At 43.9% G+C, this 16,523-nt stretch overlaps 1 protein-coding gene across 3 annotated transcripts in view; it reads left to right on the forward strand.

Moving 5' to 3' along the window:
- The window catches only part of LOC310709012, an 81,722-nt gene extending 80,659 nt beyond the window's left edge, over window positions 1-1,063 (forward strand). For all 3 annotated transcript variants that reach the window (XR_014527289.1, XM_083508062.1, XM_083508063.1), the window contains one exon: window positions 116-1,063. Coding sequence is in view for 2 of the 3 variants with exons in the window: in XM_083508062.1 (XP_083364188.1) it covers window positions 116-220 (105 nt within the window). In the remaining variant the exon portion in view is untranslated. The remainder of the gene's footprint in view (window positions 1-115) is intronic.
- The last annotated feature ends 15,460 nt before the right edge of the window (window positions 1,064-16,523 follow it).

Consider the following 16,523-nt stretch of genomic DNA (forward strand, 5'->3'; position numbering starts at 1 on the left):
GCTATATTTCAGCTCGTCACTCCTGCCTGATCTTTCCAATCCATAATAATCTTTACATGGCTCATATGTGAATAACATTAAACAGCTAGTCATTATTATTGTTATTATCTTGCAGATGAAATTTGGGGAAGCAGAAGATCGAGACTCAGAAGAGCTTTTTGCCTGGATTTCAACTTTTATCAGTGATTTCAGAAGAATCTCAGCCGAGATGATACCATGAGTGCAGTCACTGATTCGGCAAAACTGAACAGTGTTGCCTTGAGGGTGTCAGCAGAAATCGGATGATTTGTGGGGTTATTGTTTTAGTCATTTGTACATCAATGAATTTCTGCTTGAATGTAACTTTCTTAATGACCTTGCCGACCCTGTGCTGAAAAACCACTGCTGCCAGGAAGGCCCAAATGGGATTTACAATAGTTCTTTCAGCTAGGTAGAGTAAGGAGAACAGGACAGTTGATTTGTACTCAGGCCTGAACCAGTCTCTGGATGTAAGCCAAGAACTTCCTAACTTTGTGAAAGACCATGGACTATATATGATTTGCCACTTTCTCCAATGTGCTGCCCTTCAGATGTTCTGGAGCAGTTTTTGAACATCCAGAAGGCATCAGCTTGACACAGAAGAACAGTGATGTGCCACTGTAGCCCTGCAACTTGAAAGCAATATAAAGCCCTTTTATGGGCCACCTTTGGTATAAATTATAGAAATCTATCACTTTGCCCTTATTGTATGTGGATAGCAGAGCAGTGCTTTCTACTGACCTCAGGTATCCTGAACTAGAGAAAACAGCATCCATGTGTACAGGTGCCCTCAGTGCTGGCCCTGGACCAAAGAGTGCCCCAGGTGAGGAGCATCCTCAGTGGCCCTCTATTGAATACCTTTTTTTCTGACTGCATTCGTAGCACAGTTGATTAATGCATAGATTGGATGCATGGCTTGTCCCCGTCATCCTATCCCTGATCACACAGATCACTTCAATGCAAGCTGATTCCACTGAATGGGCAACTGTTGTTTGAAAATGTACTCATAATAAAAATAAACAATGCTGCAGTGCTGATCATGAAAGTAAGTATTTCCATCTTTTCAAATGAAGAAAAATTGGTTGAATTACTGTTGTTTTAGCTGTTGAGTTCCACCCCCAAGCCCAGCATCCTAGGTCAGGGGTGTAGAAACGTAGTCCTGGGGAGCAGGAAGAATTTGTGGCAAAGCCTACTGGGAAGAGTTGTTGTGCTCACTAAGCCTGAGCTCTTTTGTTTCTTGGAATAAAGAGTTCACTTCACTGACATGTGAGTTATTGCTGACCAGCTCCCGGCTCCCGGCTTGACATCAAAGTGGGTCTTTACAGCATAACCAGGATCCTTGCAGTGGCGTAGCGTGGGTTGTCAGCACCCGGGGCAAGGCAAGTAATTTGCGCCCCCTAACCCGTGGATTTGCACCCCCTAATCCGTGGATTTGCGCCCCCTAACCCTAACCCCCAGATGTTGCGCTCGGTGCGGCTGGCCCCCCCCTGCACCCCCCACGCTACGCCACTGGATCCTTGCTCCTGTTTTGCTGAATACAGGCACTATTAACACTCATGTCCAGGTCTAGGGCTCAAGACTTCATCAAATCTCACTTGCAGCCCTCAGCATTTGACTGCCAACATACAGCAGCAGTCAATGTGTGATAGATGTGCAATACATTTCTCATATCAGGTCAACTTAAAATTCACAAATACATAACAGTGAATTCCAAACTACAGTGGTACCTCGGGTTAAGTACTTAATTTGTTCTGGAGGTCCGTTCTTAACCTGAAACTGTTCTTAACCTGAAGCACCACTTTAGCTAATGGGGCCTCCTGAAGCAAAGTTCTTAACCTGAAGCACTATTTCTGGGTTAGCGGAGTCTGTAACCTGAAGCATATGTAACCTGAGATACCACTGTATTGCATTGCATTTCAGGTTTGTTGTTTGCTTAGTCGTCCCATGCCTAGAATGGAAATCAATCCAGTGAATGTGATTGGTTGCTGTTGCTTTCTGTCTGCAAACAGTACATAACTGATGACCTTTCTTTGTCCATTGGCATTGTGTTTCCCTTGTACTGAAATGAATGGAGTGGAAAAACGCAACAAGGTCACTTATGCACTTAATCATGTACGTTACATAAATTCAAAACCAGTAGGCAGTTAGATGAATAGCATAGTTTTGTGTGGAAGGCGAATTGCAGTGGAACAGCCACAGTGTCGCATGCAATGGATCCAGGGTGGAACAGAAAAAAAGCTTGGAGTGGAATGCCCATCCTAGGCTTCCATTTAAGAGTAAGTATCTGGATGAGGGCATGGCTGGTTGGAAGGAAGGAAGAAACCTTGAAGAGGAGCACCTTGAAACTAAAGATACATTGCAATGTCTCGTTGTCGGTTCCAATTGCATGATGTTGCCCTACCTTTTTTAAATAAAAAGAGAGAGAGGCTAATACCAGTTTTAGCATAGTTCACTGTCGGAGTGATTCAATATACTAGCATTATGTTGATGGAAGGGGCAAAATGTTAGGAACAGAAGCAAAAGTTACAAAAGCAATTAGTTTCACAGAATCGTCACAATGCATTTTATAGCTAACTAACTTGCCTCGCTAAAGAAATTTGCACTTCCCCCAGATATTTGCCGGTTTGAGTGTTGGTTTTAATAATCACACAATAAATGGAAGGACGGCAAATTGCCTGTGAGATCAGGGGGAGGGGGCATAGGACTTGCAAATGAACAGAGAAAATTATTTTTATCGTGTTAGTGGAAAAGGGTGTTACATGTGCTATATATAGTGACTGGGAAAGGATAACTGAGAAATGTTGTTCTACCCTATCTTTCTATTCTGCTCCTGAAATAGGAAGAATGAACCTTTAGCCGAACAATGGGGCAGCTGCTAACCGTTAGGTGTTCATGCAAGATAGAACCTCATTGATTTGGTGCCTATTGGGATGGTTGGAAATGGAGACTGCAATCTTCATATTATCATCCAAAACCCCCAAAACATAGAAATTCAGCAGGTGCCTTCTGTTTCAAATTTTAAACCTCTTCTGAAAAACTGTCTATTCTGTCAGGTAATTAAGAATGCATCTTTTCATAATATCTGATTTCCAATTTTGACTTTCTTACATGGTTTTTATTGCGAGGTTTTATGTGTAGCTGTCACAAACCTCTTTGATACACACTGAGGTAGATGGACCAAGGGACTGACTGAGTCCTACTCTTTGGAGAAGTTCACAGAACATTTCCAAGATAGTATGAGGCAAGCTTGGGAGAGGTTTTTTTAAAAAAAGAAATAAATAAAAGGTATTGAGAAAGTGGTAAGTTTATAGTTTGATGGAATCCAATGATACTATTCTGTCTAGCCAATCACCTATCATGTATTCTCAACTTTTCATTCTTTTGCATTAGAATACAAGGTTTACTTGAAACAACCTCTTGTTGTTTTTGGTGAGAGTTCATACATGGATTGTTAAACCGCACTGGCATATCCTTCATCATTCCTCAGATGAAAATAGGAGTATTTCTCACTCTGCCCCACAACTGGTCCTCCTCAACCCCCCATTTTTGTGTGTGTCCATGCCCCCCCATAGAGAATTTCCTATCAGAAGAACGTTGAGTGCCACCACTGCTGCACCCGTGGGACCCAGCACACATACCCTCCACTGCCCTGAGAAAACTCCTTAATCCCAATTTTATTCTTTGGTAGATTTACAAAAAGAAAAGCACACACCAATAAATAAATTTTAGAAAGGGGCAAAATTATATGTGGATCCACAAAGTATTTTTTAAAATAAAAATAGACTCCTTGTGCCCTGCTCCCCCCTTCTTCCCACCCAGGGTGGCCTTGCCCAGAGCCGTCTTTCCTATTGGGCTCACTGGCGTGTTGCGCCAGGGCGCTGGCCTCTCAAGGGTGCCCAGCAAGTGGGGGAACTGCATGGCTTTTCCGGTGGCCTCCCCTTTCCCTGCAAGCCCACCAGCTGTGCCCCATCAACCATATGGCTGGCAAGTGTGCAGCTTGCCTCCTAAGCCTCCGCAGGAGGAGAGCGATCCCTGCAGAGGTTTAGGATGGAAGCTGCACCCCGCAAACTATATGGCTGGTGGGTGTGAAGCTTGCCTCCCAAGCCTTCTCAGGAGGAGAGCAATCCCCACAGAGGCTTGGGTAAAGGTCAACAACACTGGGAAAGGGGGGGAGGCGCCGGAGGGATCTTTGCACCACGGCACCGGATATGCTTAAGACGGCCCTGGCCTTGCCTGCCCCTTAGAGCCAGTGTGTCTTATGGGGCTGGGCCTTGGCAGAGGCAGCCTCTCCTCCCCCCTGCCCCTCCCAAGGGAGGAGACTCCCTCACAGCCTCTGCAGCTGCCATCGTAGTCGCTTGGGACAAGCGCTGGCTCATCCTCTTCCCCAAGCTTGGCACTGGCGGCACTGGCGGGGAAACTAGGGACATTCTGGGATCAAATGATTTCCCAAATTCTAGTGTTGCTTCAAAATTAGTTTATGTGATGCAGCTGGACTATTTTTTTATTCTTATTATAAAAAAATCACTTTGCCAAACACTAACATTGTTGTTGTGGTCCAACACATTCTAACTACCTTTTCTCGTCACTTTCTTCTTTCCCTTCATTGCTGTTTTATAGATTGCAACAACCCACAATATTCTACTTATGGCTACCCATGATGTCACCGCATAGAATCATGACATTATTGGCAGTGAAGGCAAGCAAGGCCCAGGGGCAGTGAGGGCATAGAAAGGGGCATCGAGAAGTGGCAGCAGGCAGAGTAATGAAAGGGTGCTGAGCAGCACCAAAGCAATGCTAACATTTTAAAAATGAATGTGCTAAACTGCTGAGAACTGAAGGATCCTTCCAGCTTGCGATCATGAATATGACGCTGTAAGTAGTTTTAGCTCAGCGCTAATTTTCACTTAGCTGTAATCCAGCCTCAGCCCTCAGGATAGAGTAGCAAGTAAATCTTAACTAACTAAAACTATCATTGGCTGCGAACCTATGCACTTTGTGGAACAAGCCGCTTCTTGCCAGCTAATTAAAATGAGCCTAAAATGAGCCTCAATTGCTAAATTATATCAAAGTTCAACTCTCAGCGGAGTGTTAATTAAACTTCGCTAAACTTAAGAAGATAGCTGGATAGGTTGGCTCTATATCCGGTAGACAGATTTCGGAAGACCTTAGTTCATCTACCACGCATTAAGAAGTAGCACTACTCTGTGCTTTGCCCTTCAATTTTTTAGAAGCTTTCTTCCCCTGAGAAAGTGGCCTTTGTTTTTCTGCCTCATTTGCGCGGTGATTTAGATTTTATTTTTATTTTTTTAAGAAAGGATGGGTGCAGGGTTCAGCTTTCATTAGCGGTATGAGATGGCCAAGATGTGTGTGTGTATGTGTGTTATTTTCCATTAAGCACATTGCCAGCTCTCTGCCGCCTCCGCAGCTAGTTGGAGGTATGGTTTGAAGATATAGGAATATAAGCAGCCCTGGGTCTCATCACTGCTCAGATGGGAAACTGCTTGGGATGGGAACCGATCAGTGCTCAGATGGGAACCACGGGTCTTTATTTATCAGATTTCCTCCAAGGAGCTCAAGGTGGCAGCAGGCATGGTTTCCCTGCCTCTCCATTTGATCCCTGCAGCGACCCTGTGAGGTAAGGTAAAGGCAAAGGGACCCCTGACCATTAGGTCCAGTCGTGACCGACTCTGGGGTTGCGGCGCTCATCTTGCTTTATTGGCCGAGGGAGCCGGCATACAGCTTCCGGGTCATGTGGCCAGCATGACTAAGCCGCTTCTGGCGAACCAGAGCAGCACACGGAAATGCAGTTTACCTTCCCGCTGGAGCGGTACCTATTTATCTACTTGCACTTTGGCGTGCTTTCGAACTGCTAGGTTGGCAGGAGCAGGGACTGAGCAACGGGAGCTCACCCCATTGCGGGGATTTGAACCGCTGACCTTCTGATCGGCAAGCCCTAGGCTCAGTGGTTTAGACCACAGTGCCACCCGTGTCCCTACCCTGTGAGGTAGGTTCAGCTAAAAGACAGTGGCTGGTCCAAAGTCACCCAGTGAGCTTCAGAGAAGAATGGGGATTTGAACGTTGGTTTCCCAGGTCTTAGCCCTAGTCCAGCACTCTGACCACTACACCACATTGGATCCCATGATGGGGGAAAAGGTTGACTATAAATGGAAGAAAATAAATTAAAATAAAATACAACAAACTCCTGGAGGAGTTAGAATCATAGAACTGGAAAGGACCCTGAGGATAATCTAGTCCAGGGGTGAGCAACGTTTTCTGAGGCTGGTCCGGTCTACTCCCCGGCAGACCTCTCGGTGCACATATGCTATTTCTGGCACTCTTCCAACCCAGAAGTCGGTCCCCGTGGTGAGAAAAATATATATGGCGATATATATATATATATATATATATATATATATATATATATATACACACGAACTTAATTCGTTCCAGAGGTCCATTCTTAACCCGAAACTGTTCTTAACCTGAGGCACGCTTTTGCTAATGGGGCCTCCTGCTGCTGCCAGCACACAATTTCCATTCTCATCCTGGGGCAAAGTTTGCAACCCGGAGCAACTTCTTCCGGGTTAGCGAAGTTTGTAACCTGAAGCATTTGTAACCCGAGGTACCACTGTATATATAATGGGGATTGAACCTTGGCATTATCAGCACCATGCTCTTACCAGCTGAGCTATTCAGTAGGTTATGTCTCATGATATCGTTCTCCAAGCTTTAACTGAGAGATGGGAAGCCAGGGAAACTTCTTTTTTAAGTGAAGTCCTTTGTTTTAAAAACAAAAAGGTTACCACTGTGATTTCTTTAAAAGCAAAGAAGACTTTACTAAGGGACAGTTGTTGTGTACGTGGCAAGCAACTTTTGTACCTTCCAAACCTCTACAGGTAACCTTAGCTGAGGAACTGACAGGGTTTTTCATTAAGTGGGACCATCAAGGATGTAGAGAGATGGTTTGTAGAATGAAAATGAGGACACTCACAAACACCAATCTGCCACCTCAAGAGTAAGGCCAGTGCAACAAAAAAACCCTCTCACACCACCCAAGAGAAGTTATCTAAATTTTTCTTTTCCCTTTGCAAATTTTAGAATTTAATTTCTTTCTTTTTTCATTCATTGATAAATAATGGTTTGATAGAAGAAGAAAAATGTGGGGTGGGTTTTTTTTGGCGCAGCATTACTAAGATGACTAGATTCAAATCTTCAAGCGCAGCAGAATTCTGAAGACCTAAAATTAGCATTCAGCCTTAATGCACATAGTTATCTGAAGCAATGCAATGTTTTGCTTTTCAGCATACATTTTGAAATATGTTTGGCATAAATACAGATATTGAATAATCTACCAGGATTTTCTAGGCTTTCCTTTCACTGTGGGTCATATTCGTCATCAAATGGATGAGGAATGCTATGCCGTTGGGTGGGGGAGTGGAATTAGACATCTATATGCAATCCTACTCAGAACTAAGCCCTATTGAATTCAGTGGGACTTACACCCAGGTAAAGTGGTGCTAGGACTGCAACCTGAACACGTTAAAAGTTTGAAATCTTCATATGCTTACATCATGCAAAGATAGCAAATGACCTTTTCCTTCAAATATGTACCCTGGGTAGCCACTGATGGCTAGAAGGTGCTTGCTGACATGAACATTGATGGCTGGTGGCTAGCAGCTAATTAGATGCTAAGATGAAAGCTGAAGCACAAAACTTTGGGTGCTATTCAGCTAGGTTCTACTCAGGAGTAGACCCACTGAAATGGATGAACATGACAGAATTAGGATGAACATGACAGAATTACTTTCAGTGAGATGATTACTTTCAGTGAGTTGAGTACCACCCTATTTGAATGTGATGAGTGAAGGAGAAAGAGGGAGGACATCTGGAAGAGACGGTTGTGCTTGCAGGGTGCGGTGTGTGATACAGGCATAGTGTCTATCTTTGAGGAAATGGAGGCATTTCAAAAGTCTAGGTATTTATGCAGCCACTTTCCCCCAATGCTGCACTTGCATATTTTTAAGTAAACAGAAACTACAAAGCACAACAGTTCTCTGATAATCTGTCCTCCCAGGGAGTTCTCCACCAGGTTGGGATGACACATCACACAGCAATATGCTGAGGCCTTCTTTCCTCTCATCACCGATAGCATTTAGTGCTTCTTCATTGCATGCGATGTTTCTTTGCCAGCCAATTATATTGAATGGCAATGGGAGACAAGGTAAGATTTAGGAAGCTGTCTTCTAAAAGTCAGACGATCAGTCCGCCTGGTTCAATATTACAGTATCTACCCTAGCCAGCAGTGTATGCATGGACGTCACCTCTCCAGGGCTTCAGACAATCCCTCTATCTGCTGGGGATTGAACGTGGGACGTCCTGCACTGCCATTGAGCTACAGTTCTTCTCCAGCACTTGGATCAAGGTGGGGAAATGTGATGAGCAAGAGAACAGAGAACTTTTCAGGAAGATGCCATTTTTGGGTGGTTGCCTACGGTCAAGAGTAATGGATAGTATTACCTTGGAACTTCTTAACACACAAAGAAGTGAAGGGGAGCCATAGAAGCATGATGCTACAAGTTGCGGCAGGAGGGTTACTCCAGATGGTCCCCTGAGTCCCTTCCAATTTTTGAGATCATGTACCTGTGGGGTACATAAGAGCAAGGTTGGCTAGGAAATGGCTTGGATGAACACCACAACTGGTTAAGCACCATGATTAGCATAGCCAAAGAAGTTGCTCTGTGCCATAGAGGAACTGGGTGGGCCTTTTTGCCACCCCACCTAGTTGCTAGGTAGAAGACCTATAGCCAGAGAAGTGTGTGAAAGCTAGAGACAGGCTTGTTCTGTGCTAGATCCAAGCTGCAACTAATGGAGAAGCAATGGGTGTTAAATGCTGTGAGCCCTACCATCTTATACTCAGCTTGTATATACAGTCGTACTTTGGTTTTTGAACAGCTTTGGCTCCCAAACGCAGAAAACTGAGAAGTGAGTGTTCCAGATTGCGAACTATTTTTGGAAGCCAAATGTCCGACAGGGCTTCTGATTGGCCGCAGGAGCTTCCTGCAGCCATTCAGAAGCTGTGCTTTGGTTTCCGAACATAAACAAAACCACACATCCTAAAGACACACCGCAGTCTCTGCTGACCTTCATTCCAAGGAAGCCAAACCTGGTTACCCTGGAATCTCTCCCAACTCAGAGATTAGGGTGACATGAAACAATATGTTGGTTTGGCCAACAGAAAAACAAGCAGATGTACAAAGGTTTTGCTCTGCACCAGGGGTCTGAGTAGTTATTCCCCTCACCCAGGACCATGCCTTTCACTTCCCAATATCTCTCCTTGTTTTTATCACCATCATTTGTGGCAATATGCCACCTTTAATCAAAGTTAAGCTGATTTCAGCATGCACACTATTTTCTGTGGCTCATTAAGTTCCTCCCATTTGAAATGCTCTTCATTTATATGTGAATCATGTAAAACTACACTGAGCACAATTGCTATTTCCATGGTATCCGGATTCCCCACATCCCCAAACAGCATAAGCTATGGTCACGATCATTTTCTTTTTCTTCCTTCCTCTGGGTTATTGGGACCACCAGGAGGCCCTTTAGAAAAGGAGGAGGGGGAGTTTGTTTATTTTTAACAGTTGTAAAACCACTTGGCATGTTTTTCTACACACACACACACACACACACACACACACACACTGGCAGAAAGACCCCCCCCAAACAAAAAAAGAGGCATAAAGGAAACAGGGAGCAGGCAGGCTATAGAAATTCCTATCAGTTCATTTGCAAATGAATTTAAAAGAGCTTCTCTGTATATTTAAAGCAATGTAAATCATGCAGCAGCAGGTCACTCTCTTGACTCAAATTCCCTGAGAAAGCCACTTGTTGTGAACATAAACTGCTTTCTTACAATTTAAGGTGTGTCATGACATACAACTACTTCTTCCCTTTAGGAGGCAGAATGGGGGCCAACAGAAAGCATCTCGGAAGTGCTAGCCAATCGAAAATGGATACCAACGGCTGCTATTGTGCAGGAGAGAAGGGGGGAGTGGGGGGGAAATATCCCTAACATACTGCAGAGTTGAAGGACCCACTCTGAAAAATGACGCAAGAAAGGAACCCAGCATTCAATATTTGCCTCACTTTCTTCCAGCATTGAAACCAGGCAATGGAGACACAATGAAACTATTTCATTGGCATATAGTCAAGGCTGTGCATATCAGATGTGAAAACTGGAACCTGCAAAGAATAATATGATTGGGGTTTTTTTGTCTTAAAAAAAAATTCTATTGGAATGCAAATGCCATAGGCAAACCAAAGCTCAGCTCAGGTGGACCACTCTCCCCTTGATTGCATGAGTTGCACATGGTAAAATATTGCATGGGGGCGGGGATTGCATGCAGAATTTTTATGTTGTGTACCCCAGCTAAGAACATGTGAACCTCCATGAGACCTGCAGGTATAGGGCAGTATATAAATTCAATAATTACCGTATTTTTCGCTCCATAGGGTGCACTGGACCATAGGGCGCACCTAGTTTCTGGGGGGGGGGGGAAATCAAGAAAAAAAATCTTATTTCCCCACCCCCCCCAGCCCCAAAGAGCAGCGTACAGTCTGTGTGCAACCTCTCCCTGCCAGAGGGGTTGCATGCGGCTATGTCACAAGCCAAGGCAGCCAGCAGGATCCATCCCACTGGCTGTTTTGGCTTCCTCTTTAGCCCCACGCAACCTCTCCCTGCTGGGAGAGGCTGCGTGGGGCTAAAGAAGCCATAGCCCCATGCAGCCTCTCCCTGCTGGAGGGGTTGCGCACGGCTATTCCTGAAGCCTGGAGAGCGAGAGGGGTCGGTGCGCACCGATGCCTCTCACTCTCCAGGCTTCAGCGAAAGCAACGCAAAGCCTTTGGAGCACGGAGGGAGTGCTCCCTCTGCGCTTCGGAGGCTTAGCATTGCTATCGCTGAAGCTAAGGAGCCTGTATTCGCTCCATAGGATGCACACACATTTCCCTTCAATTTTTGGAGGGGGAAAAGTGCGTCCTATAGAGCGAAAAATATGGTAATAATAAGAGGAAGAACATAAGAGCAGTCCTGCTGACTCAGACCTAGGTTCTATTGAGTCTAACATTCTGTTCCCTGCAGTGACCAACCAGATGCCTATGGGAAGCTCACAAGCAGGACCTGAGTATGAAAGCCCTCTCCTGTTGTTGCTCCCCAGGGAGATATTCACAGACACGCTGGGTGTTCTGGAGGTAACATCACCACCACCACCATTAATTACCTGCCCTTCTCCCAAAGGTCCCATGGAGGGTTGCAACATTAGAACACAGTATTTAAAAATACAATTTAAAGCAAGTCACAATCACAAAATTAAGGTGGGTCTTAAAAATATACACCTCAGGTGTCAAGGGGGTAAAGAGATATACATCTTCTGGAGAATACTGAAGACATAAGGAAGGTGCCAGATGTGGGGAGGGTGCTCCATTTCTTAGGGCCTGCCACAAAGAATTTCATCTCCAAGGCAGCCAGCCCCCTGAGCCTCTGAGGGTGAAGGAACCACCAAAATGAGCCCCTCTGCTGTAGGGAAGGGGGTGGTTTTCATGGCAAGTAGCAACTGATAGCATCGTTCTCCACCAGTTTGTCCAACACCCTTTTGAAACCATCTAACTTGACAGCCATGGCTACCTACATCTTGCAATAGTGAAACCCATAGTTTATGCGTGATGTGAAGTAGCATTTAATTTTGTCTGCCCTAAATATCCCACTGGCTATTGGATGACCTTGAGTTCTACGGGAGAAAAACATTTCTCCACCCGCTTTCTCCATGCTGTGGGCATAATTTCATACACCTGTCCACACACCCCTTATCATTTTCCTCGCCCTCTTTTGAAAGAAAGGACACTCACAAACAATCCTCAGCCCCCTCAAAAATAAAGTAAGTGCAACTAAACCTCAGCACCAGAGCTGAATCTATGGGAATTTCACTAAAATTTTCTAGCCACCTTTCATCCTTTTGAATGCAGTTTCTTTTCTCAGTTACAGATATTTTTTCTTTTCTCATTAACTGATGGAGAATGGTTAAAGTAACGAAGCAAGATAAAATCTAATAACAAATGGACAAAGTACATTAGGAACCATTTCTTGAAATAAGGGGCATATGACTCTCACATGATGTTCATCTGTTTTCTTCAGGTGAGAATACTGCTCTAGAGAAGAGAACCATGCACATGCTTTCCTGGATGCATGAGGTTCCTTTAACTGGAGATACCAGGGACCTTTTGCATCCAACTCACCTTCTCTATCCCTGGGGTTATGCCCCTTCCTCAACTTATCCACCTAGCAACATTGCTCCCCCACCCCTTATTTCTCTGTCTTTCTTTCCGGTATCCTTGGGAAACCCCCAACTTCTTCTCTCCTCTTTTTCTACCATCTGCACGATATAATCAAACTTAGGCACTTTTCTGTCCCATTGATTTAAGCACATGCTTTAAACTCTCTTAGTGAAATCAATGGAACTTAGCATTGCTTTAGTTTTGTCTAAATCCTGCTTGTAATATTCACTATAGACCTGACAATGGTGTAACCTTCATTCATCCATGACCACATCAGAGAATCTGCCTCATTTCTCTTGATCCCCATTTTCTGCCCTGCCGTGGAACTTTTGTGTGTTTACCGAAAAATGGAGTTACCAGTTCTTGTGTTTCCAGTGATTCTGAATCCAGTGTTGTTATGCTTCTTGTTTACATCAGGTTTTGGTTCAATTGGTGCAACCAAAAAGAGTCTCATTTGAAGGTCTACTATTGCCTCCCCCATTCCACCTTTAGACTGTGAACCAATGCAGGCACAAGGGTTTCATTTCCCATCCACTCATCTTGCCTGATGAAGTGTTCCAGAGCTTGCAGATTATTTTGTGATATTTTGATTGGGCTACCAACCATGCTGTAGCTATCAACTCTGCGTTACAAAGATGTCCGCAAACGAGACATGAAGGCTGGCAATATCAACTCCACCACATGGGAATCCCTTGCAGATGACTGCAGGGCCTGGAGACAGACAATCCAGAGGAGGAATGACCACTGGGAGGAGGGCAGAGAGAAGAAATGTCATGGTGCATCTGCCCACAACTGAACACCTTCATCTGCCTTAGCTGTGACAAAGCATGTCTCCTCGCATTAGTCTCTGCAGGTACAGCAGGCACTGCAACTCTCCAGCAGTTTGACTTCATCTTCAAAGGCACACTCCTCCATTGTCTCCCAAGACAGACAGATGCCAGCAATATATCAGCTAGGGATGTATGGATCTCCACTAGCCATGATGGCTATGCACTGCCTTTACAACTGGATGCAGCAGTGCTTCTGAATACCAGTTGCTGGAAACCACAGGAGGTGAGATTCCTCTTGTGCTCGGGTCCTGCATCTGAGTGGCCACAGTGAAAATAGGATCGTGGACTAGATGAGCCATTGGCCTGATTCAGCAGGCTCTTCTTACATTCTTAAGGATCTGTCAGGCTCCCCACTCTCAGTTTCTCATTTGCTGAATTCTTCACGTTTTTACATCAGTCTGAGAAATTTTTTTTAAGCCCCAATAAAAATTCATCAGTGTTTAAGTGCAAATTTATCTTAATATACACATTTTGTGTGTGTGTGTGTGTGTGTGTGTGTATGTGCAATTTCCACCCGTATACAGTGGTACCTCGAATTAAGTACTTAATTCGTTCTGGAGGTCCGTTCTTAACCTGAAACTGTTCTTAACCTGAAGCACCACTTTAGCTAATGGGGCCTCCTGCTGCTGCCGCGCTGCCGGAACACGATTTCTGTTCTTATCCTGAAGCAAAGTTCTTAATCTGAAGCACTATTTCTGGGTTAGCGGAGTCTATAACCTGAAGCGTATGTAACCCGAGGTACCACTGTATTCATTTTTATGTATATTTGACCCCAATATTTTTGCACACATTTCTTGGCTGCAAATTGGAGAAGTGCAAATTTTGAAGGATAAGTTGTCTTTCGATTCATCTACTGTGCGAATTAGATAACTTGCTTTGAATGTGAACTGATTCAAATTTCTCCACCATCCCTACTCCAAGCACACTCTTCTAGTCTGTTTCATACTGCTGTTTTCCTATGAGAAAAAGCAACATGCATTAAAATGAAGGAAGGGGAGCTGCAAGTGCTAAAGCCCTTGTATTACTGGAAGTCTCTGCATGTGGATGAAAAGCTCAAAATATGCATATTATTTGCCTGGATGCTAAATGCTTCAGCTACAAAAAGTTCTGCCATTTTATTAGTATTCAGCAGTTGAGCTAAACAACGCTCTGCCAGTCTTAAAGGGCTGCCAGGGGCTAGTTCACTTTGGAAAGTCTTGCTTTGCTTTGCTTTTTTAAATAATTTCAACAGATGAGTCTTCTTGCTAAAAAGGGTTGGCAATTCTTTTTCACTAATAATAATAGCAATAATAATAATACATTAGGCAGAAATGTTGGCTGCAGACAAAGAGATGGAAAGGGAAATTTGACAGTTTGTGAATATTAAAGGCACTTTCTTGATCTAACACTCAATAATTGCTAGATAAAGGTAATGTACATTGAGGGGAAATGACTAATGCACACGTACTGTATACTATTGATAGCAGGTTGTATCCCATGCCAGTCGTACTCTGAGCAGGCCCATTGGAATTAATCGTCATGACAAATTTGTCCTATTAATTTCAATGGGTCTAGTCATGTAGAACTTAATTGGGGTTGACACAATGCTATGACACAATGGAGTGGGACATCATGGAATGGCTCCTTTGGATCAGGGAAGGGAAACAAATGCATTGATTGTTGTAAACTACTCTGGAAACCAAGCTTTCTATGGAATGGTTGAGGCAGAGGCAGTTTTAGGGCAGCTTTTGCACTGGGCGCTGCACTGCAGGGAACTTAACAACAATGCTGTATAACAGAAGATGTGGTGGGGGGCAAATTTTAGCATTGCACAGGGTGACGGCAGCTGCTTCAGCTACATCAGGGTTAAGAGAAGGTTGTGTAACTTGGGTTACTTTACAGCCTAACAGAAAAACCTGAAAAAACATCTCTATAAATAAAATCTTTTCCAATTTACTAAGCACCACAGCATATTTCATTTCACACAAAATGTGCCAAACTTATCAGGTAACTAATTTGTAAACACGTATAGATGTAGGGCAAATTACAAAGGGAAGAAGTATGAAGCCCAATGGAATTCTGATTTTATAATTAAAAAAAAATACCTAGCAACACAGGAATATAGAAAGCCAACCTGTATACCAAGTCAGACCACTGATCCACCAAACTCCAGCACATAGAAGAGAGGTTTTTCTACAGTGGTTCCCCTAATTATGGAACCCAGTTCTGCATTATGTCAGGCCAGCTTCAGTCTTTTTAAAACGGGCCTTAAAATTTCACCTCTTTTCCTTGGCTTTTAGGGATTAATTTAGGATGCTGGATGTTATGCTGCTGATTTAAGAGAATTACTTTGTATTGCATTGTATTATGTCTGTCTGTCTCTCCTTAGCTACCTGTCTTAGGGGTAATGTAAGTTGAGCGGTTAATGTTCATAACAACCAGCCATTTATCAGTTCACATAGGGAATCTGCTGATGAAGATGGAATCTTCCACATTTCCTGGTCGTTATATGTACTCTCCAAAGGACTTTGAAGAATCTGCATCGCTTGACCACATTTTATATATTCTCTGGCTAAAATGCATAATCCCCAGCCAGGCTCAGTGGTATGAGCATATCTCAACATTCCTGAGTCATTATGCATAACCCCCACCTCTTTCTTTCACTCTAGCTTTAGATGTTTTATTGATATGTGCTTATTTGATTGTAAAACTGCTTTGAGAGGGAGTTTTGTTCACAAGAAGCAATACGTAAGCCCAATCAACCAATGAGCAAACTAGCTAGCAAGCAATAAGCTAGCACCCAGCAGCCAACCACACATGGTCAGTGAGGAGATTGCTTTTGGCTTGGTGGGTCCTGGGCTACACAGGCCTCTTCTCAGATCCATAGCTGTCAACTTTCAGATTTGAAAATAAGGGATCAGCAGCCTCGAAATTAAGGGATCAGCAGCCTCACCTGTCCCGGGGACAGTCTACGGGATGTCTAACAATCCGGGATAGCAGCGGGAAGCAGTGGGAAATAGCACAGGAATAAGGGAATTTCCTGCAAAAAAAGGGAAGGTTGACAGCTATGCTCAGATCATCAATGACAATAATCTCTTTTAGCATTAAAACCCAAGTGATGTAACGGTCAGAAAATTGCAGTTAGGACAAAGACACCTATTCAAATTCTTGCTCAGACATACAAACCCTGCCTACATGACCTTGGGCCATCTAACTTACAGTGTTACTTTGAAGATAAAAGGAGGAAGGAGAAATCTACTACATACTGCCCCAAACTCTTTGGAATGAAGGTTCAGACAGATATATGTATGCTAGCAGTGTAAGTGAGATCAGGACTGCTGCTTCAGTGTTCATCTGTGCTACAAACTG

This window comes from Podarcis liolepis (genome assembly GCF_965112155.1).
Source record: "Podarcis liolepis genome assembly, chromosome: 6".
Classification (NCBI taxonomy): domain Eukaryota; kingdom Metazoa; phylum Chordata; class Lepidosauria; order Squamata; family Lacertidae; genus Podarcis; species Podarcis liolepis.